This window comes from Chiloscyllium plagiosum, chromosome 31, assembly GCF_004010195.1.
Source record: "Chiloscyllium plagiosum isolate BGI_BamShark_2017 chromosome 31, ASM401019v2, whole genome shotgun sequence".
In the NCBI taxonomy this organism is placed as follows: domain Eukaryota; kingdom Metazoa; phylum Chordata; class Chondrichthyes; order Orectolobiformes; family Hemiscylliidae; genus Chiloscyllium; species Chiloscyllium plagiosum.
This window is the reverse complement of record NC_057740.1, coordinates 5,254,471-5,268,366: the sequence shown is the minus strand read 5'-3', so window position 1 is coordinate 5,268,366 and position 13,896 is coordinate 5,254,471. Positions and strand designations below refer to the sequence as shown.

The following is a 13,896-nucleotide window of genomic DNA, read 5'->3' as shown; positions in this document are numbered from 1 at the left end:
TGAGAGGGGAAAGATATAAAAGAGACCTAAGGGGCAACTTTTTCACACAGAGGGTAGTACGTGTATGAAATGAGCTGCCAGAGGATATGGTGGAGGCTGGTACAATTGCAACATTTAAGAGGCATTTGGATGGGTATATGAATAGGAAGAGTTTGGAGGGATATGGGCCGGGTGCTGGCAGGTGGGACTAGATTGGGTTGGGATATCTGGTTGGCATGGACAGGTTGGACCAAAGGGTCTGTTTCCATCCTGTTCATCTCCATAACTCTATGACTCAGACTGAGTTTTTGATGGACAAACGAGTGAAAAGTTGTCAGAGGCAAACAGAAAACTGTGGTAAAGACCACCTGAAGAGCAATCTCAAAGCCTATCCCTAAGGAATATGTTTCCTGCTTCAATGCATAAAACCTCTTTAGGCACCTAATTTGTTTCACTTTTACTACGCATTCATATTTATATGCATCTAACAGTTCAGAATTCACTTTTACATTTCTTCTCACACTCTTATTACTCTTATTTGTTTCCCACTTCCCATCCCACCCCAAATTCCTTTCAATATTCTGAATAGAATTATTCACCTGATAATTGTCAATTTTCCACTTCCTTTGATCCTGGATATTTGGCATCATCCAAGCAGCATTCATTTCTCTCACCTTAGGTCTTGACAGGACCTGACCTAGCTTCTCCTTAAAGACAGCCCTTTGTTCAATTACAGTTTTGCCTGCTAGCCACTGATTCCGATTTATCTAAGCCAGATCAGTTCGACCCCAGTTAGTTATTCTTATGATGTTGTGCTCCTTGTCCTTTGCCATAGCTGACCTAAACGTTATGATACAATGATCACTGTCCTTCTACTGATATTGGTTCTACTTGCACCAGCTGATTCTCAAGAAAAAGATTTTGCAATGTCGCCACTCTCAGTGGATTTGAAATATATTTACAGAGAAGTTCTCCTTAACACAGACAGTAAAGTCTCTGCCCTTTACACAATCACTGACTCAGCCATGTCAGGATACTTAAAGCCTCCCATAATGAGTACTCTATAATTTTTGCACATCTGTAATTTTCTCACAAATCACAGAATCCCTCCAAAGTGGAAGTAGACCATTTGGCCCATCAAATCCATACTGACTTTCTGAACAGCACCCACCAAACTCCCCCCAGATCTCCCCCTCCACCCCTGTATTTCCCATGACTAACCCACCCAGCCTGCGCATCCCTAGACACTATGGGCAATTTAGCATGGCCAATCCACCTAACCTGCACATCTTTGGATTGTTGGAAGAAACTCAAGACTTAGGGAGAATGTGCAAACTCCACACAGAATCACCCAAGGCTGAAATTGAACCCAAGTTCCTGGTGCTGAGACAGCTATGCTAACTACTGAGCCACCTTGCTGCACTATGCCAAATGAGTCTCCTTACATTTTTCCCACTGTTTGAAGGCCTATAGATTACATAAATATAATAGGACCTTTTGATTTTAGATCTAACCCAAACAGTTTCCTTCCTTCACCCCTCTCATAATATCCTCTCTCAACAGCACTGCAATGCTTTCTTAACCAAGACTGCTCCCCTCACTCCTATAGTTTCTGAAAACCTTGCATCTTTGAATATTTAAAATATTAAATTTTTATATACATTTACAGATTTCAATGAATAAGACCTGGCAATATTTGATGTGATCTGCTAAAGAGATAGCACATGCGTGGTATTCTAAAGACCATTTTCTAGTGTATTTTGAAAATTGGATAAGTACTGATCAGAATGCAGTTCAGGGAGGTTCATTAGATTAATCCCAGAGATGAGGGGTTTGTTGTAAGAAGAAAGATTGAAGAGTTTGGGCTATACTCTCTGGAATCTAAAAGAATGAGGGAGATGAGGGAATTGAGGTATTCATGCTGATAAAAGATATAGATAAAATAGGCGTGGAATGGATACTTTCTCTTGTGGGGCATTCTAGGATGAGATGTCATAGTTTTAGGATAAGGGGGAGGAAATTTAAAACAGAGTGGAGGCGAAACTACTTCTCCCAAAGGGTTGTGGAATTCACTACCCCGAAATGCAGTGGATGCTGGGACAGTTGCTAAATTCGAGGGCGAGTTAGACAGATATTTTAATTGTTAATGGGTTGAACGGTTGTGGGGAGAAGGCAGGAAAATGGGGGTGAGGAGCATATCAGCCATGATCAAACGATGGAACAGACTTGATGGGCAGAATGGCCTAATTCCACTCCTATCTCTTAGGAACTTATGAACTAATTTACTCACTTTATAGGCATTATGGGATTGTCTACTTAATCAGCCAGGAGAATAACTCAAGAGCCATCTGAATTCGGATACATTCACATTCCCACAAATGACCAGCGTGGGGACTATTTTCTTTCCATCCTCTCACTTTGTTTTTAAAACGTACTCTTTCATGGAGTTGAACAGCCATGAATTCCCATTTGTAACTGCATTTAACGGAGTGGTTTGCTCAGCCATTTCAGCAAGCAGTTAAGATTTAACAATGTTTCTGTGGGTCTGGAATTACACGTAATCCAAACTACGCAAAGATGAAGATTTACTTCCCTAAAGGGGAAGTGAATTAAATGGCATTTATAGGCAAACGATGCTAGTTCATGCTTTACCATTACTGAGATTAACTTAACATTCCAGATTTAATTGATGAACTGACCTCACACCTCTAAGAATGAATCTCTGCATTATTCAACCCTGTGACATTATTTTCAGGGAAGATATATAATGCTGTTAAAACGTGTAGTATGGAAATGTTTACAGTTTTAATAATTCATACGAGTGCAAGTTTAATTAGAATGGCTAACCATTTGAGTACAGTTTTTACACAATTCAATAAAGTGCTTCCCAATTTACTATAAAGTGCCATTTTTATTGACAAATATTGTTGTTTGAGTTAAAAATATGCACCAACAGAACGCTTAAAAGTGCAAGCGTGTCAGCTCATCAAACCTGGGTCATTCCTATTGAAAGCCGTCCACCATCAAACAATACCTGCACTAATCTTCAAAATAAAAGGAGAAAGTCTCTTTCCTTAGTTCACACACTTTAGACAAATGGTACATTTGCTAATTCACACAGAACAATCGTCAATTCAGTTTTAATAACTTTTTTGCAACAAATGATTAAATTATACATTCAGTCCACATCATTTGCTTCGCAAAATCTTAAGAAAAAAAGCGTAAAAACAACCAGAATAGAACTCGTGCTACTGGTGATTTTTTTTGTAAGAAGCCAAATCTATTTTACACATCACAAAGTGAGACTTTTTTTTTTTAAAAAGAGCTAACCACATCCAGTAGCACAGGATGCCCACAGGCTTCACAAAAAGGGTACAAGTGCATGGACACAACAACATAAACCTGATATAGTGACATACACCAATTTGCACCAGTGCCTTAACAGTAACAGCTTACATGTATTTTATTTAAAGGCATAGGCATGTACAATCCATACACAACTATACAGGAGCACAACACAAAGAACTGATGTCCCAGCACAAAACTCAACTCCATTATTCGAATCACAGTGCTTTTCTTTTACCTTCGACACCTCAGTAGATTAAACTTATATTTCTTAAATTAAGTTCATTATTTTCCCCCAGGCACTTTGAAACGGATCCTATTCCCCGAGAAGTGCATTTAGGGTGCAGTTTGCCTCAGAAGCACTTGGCCCGCTGTATAGTTTAGTCAGAAAATCATTAAATGAGACAGAAATAAAAAAACCCTAAATCTACACAAGTAATTTTGAGAGTAGTTCTTCTTTGAAGTACCTGAAAGAAGGTTGTAAGAACTTGGCATTTTTTGTTTCACAACTTACTCCATGCAGCCCAAGCTGAAAATGGAATATTAACATGATTCCGAATTATGAAATGTAAAGTGTTCTGATTAAAAGAATGAAACTAGTGAAGCACCATTCTCAGTGGAAGGTGTACTCCATTAGGCATAATATCCCAAAGCTAATGGGTTTGGCAATCAACATCACTCCCATTGCTCCAAATTTTCAATATATACAATTCTTGGCCAGTGTTACAAGTTGACCTTTCTTCCTGTAAATGGTGATAATCGTGCGCATTGCTTTGATTGGTTGACTGGCTCCTTGGAGTGCTTAGTGGCTGAAATGGTCATTACATGGCCAATTATATTGCATCTGCAAAATTGTTAATTAACAAGCTATTGGGTCTACAGCGATAGTCAAGACTATCCTTGAATCAAACTGAGCACCACAAGTGCACAACTCTAAGCAGCACTAAATTGCGAATCATATACTTCATAAACAAACTAGATTTTGTGTCATTGAGGAAATTTCAGATGAATACAGTACATAAAACTAGAAGGAGGATTTACCGTAGTAAGCCTGAAAACCAGCAGAGTGTTTTCTCTACTAGGGACTGAAATAAATGCTGCAAGTCAGGGGAACGTCACAGTATGTTGTACACATTTTACCCGCAATGGTAACAGAATATTTGGAAAGCCAGTGCTTGCAAAGATCAAACCCCTATTCTTCAGAAGTAAACTCCTAGCTTACAAACCACATCTTGCAGTGAAGCAGCAAAATAAAAGCAATTTTAAAAAGTGAACTAAAGAAGAAACTTAAGAACAGAAACATAAGTAAAACTGTTTTTTTGCTTTTTGTACAAAAACTAGGAAGCCAAAACAATTTACAACTCAGGAAGAACAGGTTGGATCAAAAGCAAAAACAGTGTCTTCCTTTAGCTGATTTTAAAAACTCAATTTCCCCCACAGACTGCTGTCAAATTGAACATGGCTAATGGTCAGGAGAACCAAGTATCACTTTAAAAAGGAGGACAAAACCAAAATTTACTTGACTGTGTTTCCACGATTGCAAATCCTTTGAAAATTTATTTTAAACTTATCTAACCATTTTAACACTATCAAATCTACCGCTGCTCTTTCATACAAGTACTTCAAAAGGGTATGCACCATCTGTTCAATTATTGTGCAAAGTGGGTGAATCTGTTGTTGAGAAATATCAAAATTCCAATTTGAAACTCAGCATTAATCTTTCAGCCACCTCAGAATTGTCAGGAGGAAGTGAATTCATAGCCACTTAAAACTAATTCTAATGTTTGCAAGATTACTGGAATCTTTGAAAGAAGTAGGTAGAAGTGCTGAATAGTACAACAATGAAATATGCAGGGTGACCCTGACACTTCCATGTTAGCACAAAATTAAACAAAGTCTGTTTGAAGTCAATTTTGAAAACTAAACTAATGGTGTAAAGGGACTGACACTCCTATTCGCTCTCGGCAATTACCAACCACATCTATAACCCCAAGGACTGGCACTCCTACCCTTTCAAATGCATTATTTAGACACTCTTATTATGCCAAGAAATTGTAATTGTATTCACTCTGTGGCCTACCTGGAAACACCTATAGATCTCCAGATGTCTTAATGGAGAATGAATGCCCACAGCTGGTCACTGATTAGTATAGCAGGTTGGTTAAATGTAGAAGGTTTTCTCAAAACACTACAAACATCTGCAGAATAGTCACTCTGGTGAACTGCCACTTAGTTCAAAACTTTAAACTGCCAGAATAATAGCAATGATTCCATTGGGATAAAAACTACAAGGCATCCTTATTAAACATGTAAAAGAGAAACACAGTTAAAGTAATATCTTCGACTGATGCAGCATGCACATTTTTACTGAACAAATTATCCACCCATGGCCAGTCATGCATTTGAGAAATTTGCTCCATCAACAGACACTTCAGTCATTTAAAAAAATATGCAGGAGCCCATTACCACAGCTCCTTTCAACTGTGTCCTTGGAAGTGATATGAGAAAAACATACAACAGGGAGTTTAATTACTCAATGGCTTGATTACTGGCTGAATGAATGACTATAGGAACCAACAAGCTGAAAGTGTCAATTTAAAGATATTCCCAGTTTAAAACTAAATTAATTAAGTATCCACAGGAGTGTCAAGTGTAAGGACAGTTGGAATAAATTTGGCTTATACAGACTTGATCTGGAAAAGCAACCTAGCCATTACTTTGATTTTGAATGTGCCACTTCAATTTGCATCCCTTTGTGAAAATGGCATCACTCTGGTTAAGTATTTTGAACAAAACAAAAACCAATATCCATACTTAAACTGGAAAGCAAAGTTTAACTGTCCCACAGAGCACCTATGGCAGAAACGTGACAGATCTGTGAAGTTGATCACTGCACTTTGACAACTAGCAGAACTCACCGGCAGCAAAAAATCCTCTCTCAACTGACAGGTTTCCAGCAAGTCACTCTTGTTAATCACCATACCTTTAACATCACTGGCATTGACACTAAAAAGGGAGGAAACTGGCCACCCAAAAGAATAACTCACCAGCTAAAGAAAGACAATGCTTTTTAAAAAGAATCTGCCAATGCTGCCTTGATGTAAAACTCCTCACTTAGTTTCTGAATGCAGGGAAAGTCCCAATTGATGCCACAGTCACATCAATAGTGGTTGATAGACATCAGCAAAGAAGGACAGGAGCTGTGCAAAAGGTGGGGATGGAGGAAAAAAAAAGGATGTTGATCGTTCCTCACACAGCGGTGCGCGTTGGAGTGCTGGGCTGGTTCAGCCCCATAATTTTACACAACCAGCCAGCGAAATCCACCTCCTCCTCTTCAGACCGCTTAATGAATGTGTGGCTCTGTAAAAGAGCAAGAAACAAGAGTTAATATTTTGTAGGGATACAGTTGAATAGGGATGCAGCTGAATACCCAAGCTGTTCAGCAAGTCCTTCAATTGGTGTAGTTAGGTATCAAACAGAGATAGGAGTGAAAAATAACATTTGTACTGACGGTCTTACCTACATTACAGAAATAAGATTACAGGACATAAGAGATGCATTAACTTTCCTTAATGACAGCTTTATTCTTTTGCAAAACCTTGGAAACATAGTGTTGAATTGTAATTAGTTCAGTTGACCCCTGCTGCAATTTTACAATGAGAATTATAAACTCAGTATGCTAACTGGTGCACTTGACATTCTCTAACCTCAATATAGTCATTAGAGATTAAATAAACTTGGATTAAAAATTTACTGTATATCATCTGTCTAGCAAAAAAAAACATTCACATTCTGACAAATGCATTTTAAAACTTTTTAATACACTTCCCCCTGCCAACGTAATTAACCAATAGCCATTGAAATTAAGGTTAATGTTCAGTGAAACCCTCAAATGGGAACAGTTACATTTCCAAACGAGCAATACTTTAATTCCCATGGGGGAGTAAAGTGTGTAAACAGATTTTCCTAAAATAAAAAAGTGAAAATCAAGCCTTGGCATTTAACAATTTCACCTTCTGCCATGTACTTATGGATCACATAACCAATAAAATGGGGTGACAGCAAGGTAGCGGGGATTAGTTTTTTAAAAACATTATGCCACTGAAGGCCAACCCAGATGTCATGCATCGAATGACAACGACCTGAAATATAGTCTGGGATTTCACCAATGCTTTTACTCAGGGGAATGAAGGCCTAATATTCAAATGCATTTCGATTTGACTTCCATACTAGATGATTTACAAGTAAAAAGGAGGTGGCTTGCACATCTGTTTATTGTCTTCGATGCAAGAACAAAACATTCTTTCACTTTTGAGTACCACATATCAAAATTAACAATGACACTTTTATTGACAATAATAATAAAAAGGATTAAGGATCTGGACAGGCGGTTACTTGGCTCATTATGGACAGGAGAAAGTGAGGACTGCAGATGCTGGAGATCAGAGCTGAAAATGTGTTGCTGGAAAAGCACAGCAGGTCAGGCAGCATCCAAGGAACAGGAGAATCAACTTTTCAGGCATAAGCCCTTCTTCCTGAAACGTCGATTCTCCTGTTCCTTGGATGCTGCCTGACCTGCTGCGCTTTTCCAGCAACACATTTTCAGCTCATTATGGACAGACAATTATGTAGTGCCCCACTTTTGCTGCAACCTCCTCATTCTTTGAGCAGTAACCCTCATCAATCAAAGAATGAGTCTTGGTCTGCTTGCCCAATGATGAAAATCCCTTGAAAGCCAAGTCATTGGGTTCAGGCTACAACCATACATAAAATGATTATAATATACACATTCATTTGTGGGCGGCACGGTGGCACAGTGGTTAGCACTGCTGCCTCACAGCGCCAGAGACCCGGGTTCAATTCCCGCCTCAGGCGACTGACTGTGTGGAGTTTGCACATTCTCCCCATGTCTGCGTGGGTTTCCTCCGGGTGCTCCGGTTTCCTCCCACAGTCCAAAGATGTGCAGGTCAGGTGAATTGGCCATGCTAAATTGTCCGTAGTGTTAGGTAAGGGGTAAATGTAGGGATATGGGTGGTTTGCGCTTCGGCGGGTCGGTGTGGACTTGTTGGGCCGAAGGGCCTGTTTCCACACTGTAAAGTAATCTAATCTAATCTAATCTAAACCATTAGGAGTACTGCAGATTTATTTTTACCCAGTCAAACAGCATTTTTTAAAATAAATCTCAGATCTTGCAAAGAATTCTTGACTGGAACATTACTGAGACATAGCTGAAAGGATGGTAAGCATCAAAACAATATTCCTGGTTACAGGGTTTTCAGAAGAGATGCTGGTTGGATGGCAGAAAGAAGAAAGGAGGATGGCTGCAATATTGGTTAAAGAAAGTTATTGGTGGAAAGGGATGCTTGGCAGAGGATTATCAAATGAGATAATTTACACAGAAATGAAGCACAAAAAGGGACAACCATACTACTAGCACAGTACTACAGACCCCCAAACAATTAGATAGAAGAAACTGAGGATAAATCTCTGAGAAAGGCAAAGAACAAGAGATGGTAATAGTCTGGGATTTCACCTATGCTAATACTAATTGGGATAGAATTAGTATGAAAGCATGGGAGCAGTATTTTAAAAATTCATTCAGGATTACTCTTTTTAAAAGCCAGAATACAGCAGGCTCAAGAAAGGGGACAGGTCTTGATTGAGTTCTCGGCAATTTCACAAAGTAGTTGGGAAGGCTTTGATGAAAGCGGTCATAATTCAGCTGATTTGGAAGAGTTATGAAAAAGGACAAGGATAGAACAGGGATAAAAGTAGTCAATTAGGTTTTTAATTTTAGGAAGCTGAGGTGATATAATTACATTTTAATTAGGAACAAATACTGGAATGGGAATTCCACAATTTTGGAAGAGTGAGGTTATGCACTTTTGGGAAGACTAAAGGCATGAAATATTTACCAATAGTTTCTAAATACTTCAGAGATTGAAAGAACAAAGGAACTTGGAAGTCCTTCTTCAGGATTCTCTTAAGGTTAGCAAGTAGGTTCAGTTGGCAATATTAGCATTCATTTCAAGAGGGCTAGATACCATAGCAGGGGATGTATTACTGAAGCTATATAAGGCTCTTGTCAGACTGCATTTGGAATATTGAGCGGTGTTCGGCCCTGTATCGAAGAAAGGACATGCTGGCCTTTGAGGGCATGCAGAAGATGTTCATAAGAATGATCCTGGGAGGAGCTGGTCATAAGGAGGGGTTGAGGACTCTGGATCTATTCGCAATGGAGTTTAGGAGGATGAGGGGGATCTCATTGAAGCTTACAGCTCTCTCAATTTTGGCACTAGCCCCCAGATGCTAGTAAGGAAGATTTTGCAGGGTTGATGGGGCTGTTTCTGCCGTTCTTTCCAGTGCCTAGGTCAATGCCAGGTGATCTGTCCGGTTTCATTTATTTGAGACTTTGTAGCAGTTGGTACAACTGAGTGGTTTGCTAGGTCATTTCACAGAGTAGTTGAGTCTCAACCACATTGCTGTGGGTCTGGAGTTACATGTAGGCCAGATCAGGTGAAGACTGCAAACTTCCTTCCCTGAAGGACATTAGTGAATCAGATGGGTTTTTCTGACACAATCAACAATAGATTCGTGGTCATCAGTGAATTCTTAATTCCAGGTAATTTATTTTATTGAATTCAAATTGCACCATCTGCTGTGGCAAGATTCAAACCCAGGTCCACAGGGCTGTAGTTAGGTGTCTAGATTAATAGTTTTGCAATTGTACCATTAGACTATCATCTCCCCCCTCAAATATTATACATTGTAATTGCATTACATTCTCAAACATAAGGCCATGGGACACTAAATGGATTACTAGAATTTTTGGTAACAATGTTTTGAATCAAACTTACCCAAGATAAATGAATAGAACATTGCAGCAAGAAATCTACATATTTTTCTACTCTGGCTGATCTTTCATAATTTAACAAAGAATCATAACCATTGTTGCAGGTAAGTTACATGTACTCATCAAGGTTAATGCTTATCCTCAGTTTGTCAAATAATTAGGTAAAGATGGATCGATAACCAGTGACATTTTGAAGGTGAAAAACATTTCAAGAAACTCTCTATTCAGCTTTTATCAAAAGGAATGAAAAATAAATTACAGGGATTACTAACTTTGATACATATGACTCTTCAGAATTGAGGAATCAATCAGACTCAAAATGTTAACTTTGCTTCTCGCCAAAGGTGCTGCTGCCAGACCTGCTGTGTTTCTCCAGAATTTTCTGTCTTTATTTCAAGTTTCCAGCATTCACAGTATGTTACCTCTAATGCAATTATTTCTCTTTGTACCAAGGTTCCAGGCTAAACTCTGGATGTCAGCCAACAATACTGTATCCCACAGTATTCACTAAACATATGCTTCACTTACTGAAAAAAAATGTTGCTTTTAATGCTATCACAATTCTAGTCAAGTATCAAAAAATGGACTAATTGAAGCATGTTTACCTGAGACTACTACTTCATTTACAGTTATAATGAGCTAGACTGGATAGATGTTGTAACTTTGGTGTTAATTTGACTTTAGTAAATCAGAAAACTTGAGTTTTAAAAAAAAACATATCACCAGTACAGCAAACTCAACGAAGGGACAAGAACAAATCTCAATCAAAGCTATTACATTCTTTTAGTAGCCATAGGCTTCATTATGTTACAGTGAATGAAAACCCAAGACAATTTCAGTCACATGGTGTATCAACCTCAACACAGAAACTCAAGTTAAACCTGAAAGCACAGAAAAAAAGCAACCCCCAGTCAAATTATCAGATGCAATTTGATCATAAGTTAAAAAGGATGCGTTACATTTGAGTAATTTTTAACTGTTAGAACTGCACTTTCTTAAGAGATTAGATTAAATTCCCTACAGTGGGGAAACAGGCTCTTCGGACGAACAAGTCCCCACCGACCCTCCGAAGAGCAACCCTTCCAGACCCATTCCCCTACATTTACCCTGACTAATGCACCTAACCCTACGGGCAATTTAACATGACCAATTCACCTGACTGCACATCTTTGGACTGTGGGATGAAACCCACGCAGACATGGAGAGAACGTGCAAACTCCACACAGACAGTTGCCCGAGGCGGGAATTGAATCTGGGGCCCTGGTGCTGTGAGGCAGCAGTGCTAACCACTGAGCCACCGTGCTGCCACAAATTTTAAAATTTAAGAATTTAGCACGGTCACTGACTGCTCAGAATTAGAACAGCACCAAATGGATTTTAAAATGTGATTAACTCTCCAAAATAGCCTGAGGCTTGTCAAAACAAAATGACCATCTGTTTGGTGATGTGGAAATCAGAAAAACCCAATAGGGAATTCAGGAGAAATATCTTCAGTCAGTGATTAAATTGTGAAATTTGCTGCCAGAGAGTACAAGATGTATTTAAGGGAAGCCGAAGGGTGGAGAGAATAGGAAAGATATGTTATAATCATTAGATAAAGTAGGGTATGGAGCACGAACACCTGCAAAGGTCAGTCAGGCCAAATGACCTAATTCAAGATTGTAAATTCTATGCACTACAAGTCTCATTAATTGTGCAGAAGTGGGGAGCTTAAGTGCCATCTTAAGCAGAATAATTAGGTTGGCAAGAATGCCAGCTGTTAAAATACTACAGAATAGATGTAAATCAAATAATTAAAGGCCTGATGGAACAATTTCACTCACCATAAGTAGTTTCAAGTCTGCTCTGTCAGCTGGATTCTTGAATAAGCTGCAGTTAAAAATTTCAATTAGTAAAACATTGCAGTAATTTACATTGATGTTGGTTTGACAACTTTCAGCAGAATTCTTCAGCTACATAGCTACACACATATTCATAGCCAATCGTTATCTTGTGATATAACTACTATATATTATATGTTGAATGCAACTAAAGAAACAAAATCAATGTTACGTGCGCATAGCCTGGAACATTCTCACGTACACAGACCATTAATATTTCAAACAAGAGCAAATTCAGTGTTTAAAAATTCTACATCGTGACAAATCACACAAACATGACAAAAATATTTTCCATGAAGTTTGCTTTTGAAAAGGTTTGACTACCTGCAGACTGCAGGGATCAATAAGAGCCAGCCTTGTATGTATAACCTTCCAGTTGAAAATGAAGTCTTAAAACCCAGCTAAAACAGGCATTTCTGACACTAAAAAAACAGTATGATTAACAATAACTTGCATTTATATCGTGCCTCTGGCATAATAAAATATCCCGACGTTTATCCTTTTACATGAACAATCAACAGGTGGTGATTTGTGCTGGAATACAGTTTACGGATGACAATGGTCTTTTAGCATCACCACTTCCTAACCACCTGACGCCTGGAGGAAGAACACTATCTTTCGCCTTGGGACCCCCCAACCCCATAGCATCAATGTGGATTTCAACAGTTTCCTCATTTCCCTCCCCCCCCCCCCCCACTTATCCCAGTTCGGACCTTTTAACTCAGCACCGCCCTCATGACCTGTCCATCTTCCTTCCCATCGATCTGCTCCACCCTCCTCTCTGACCTATCACCATTACCTCCACCTATCTTCCCCCCAGCCCCACCCATTTATCTCACCGCCCCCTCAGCTCAGAGCCTCAGTCCTGAAGGGCTTTTGCCTGAAATGTCGATTCTCCTGCACCTCCAATGCTGCCTAATCTACTGTGCTTTACTAGCACCACACACTCCAGTCTGATCTTCAGCATCTGCAGCCTTCACTTTCGCCTGGTCTTTTACCATAGCCAAATGGCTGTTACTTGTGTCTAGAAAACTACTTGCCATAGCTTGTCCTAATGATACCTTCATTTTGTGATAGGGTTACTCAAATAGAGATAAAAAAAAACCATGACCGATGACTGACCCCCATCTCCCTACTCTAGAGCTGGATTACTTATGAAGTTTCACAAAGAACACTCTGCCAACACTCACTGCTTAGAAAGGAACTTGGGTCAGGTATCCTTGGGTGGTAGTAGTATTGAACTCAAGCAAAGACTCCACATCTTCAGGAGAGGGGGATGGAGGTGGGAGGAGTGACGTAATTATCAGTTATCTTCAGTATCTTACACAGATGCTAATTATAGGCCACAATGCAAGATACTAAAAAATAGATGAAAACCAAGGTCAACTTTGCAAAAATGCCAGTGCACTTGGGATCTAGAATATATTGCTTTTTAACCTTGTATGCAGCTTTATTCACCCAGCACCGTTGAGCAAGGATAAAAAGATGACCATAGCATCTAACCTGAATGCATTACAGAAGTTAACAAATGCACATATTAAGAGTTGGTACATTCATGACACTCCAGCTTGAAAATTTGCAATGCTGTTTTAAATTTAAGTGAATGTGGGCTACAATGATCGTAGCAAATAGGGGAAGAAAATAGTTAATTCCTTAAAAGTAATTTCCTTGAATTTATTTATTTACTTATTTTATGAGGAGAGGGAAGAGGAGATCTCGTCACAGCAGAAAACCAGATGGCAGTGGTTTATTCCAGATCAGGGTGATTATTTAACATTAGGAGATTCCGGTTTTGGATGAGGACTACCATCTTTAATTTTACCACCAATAACGTTTTGT

At 39.1% G+C, this 13,896-nt stretch overlaps 1 protein-coding gene across 1 annotated transcript in view; it reads right to left on the bottom strand.

The window, feature by feature from the left end:
* Window positions 1-3,103: 3,103 nt before the first annotated feature.
* Window positions 3,104-13,896, bottom strand: part of LOC122565176 (dual specificity mitogen-activated protein kinase kinase 2) — a 76,902-nt gene continuing 66,109 nt past the window's right edge. Inside the window, exons 10-11 of the mRNA XM_043720879.1 lie at window positions 12,001-12,046; window positions 3,104-6,684 (exon numbers count right to left, since the gene is read on the bottom strand). Coding sequence (XP_043576814.1) covers window positions 6,574-6,684; window positions 12,001-12,046 — 157 coding nt within the window. The 3' untranslated portion in view covers window positions 3,104-6,573. The remainder of the gene's footprint in view (window positions 6,685-12,000; window positions 12,047-13,896) is intronic.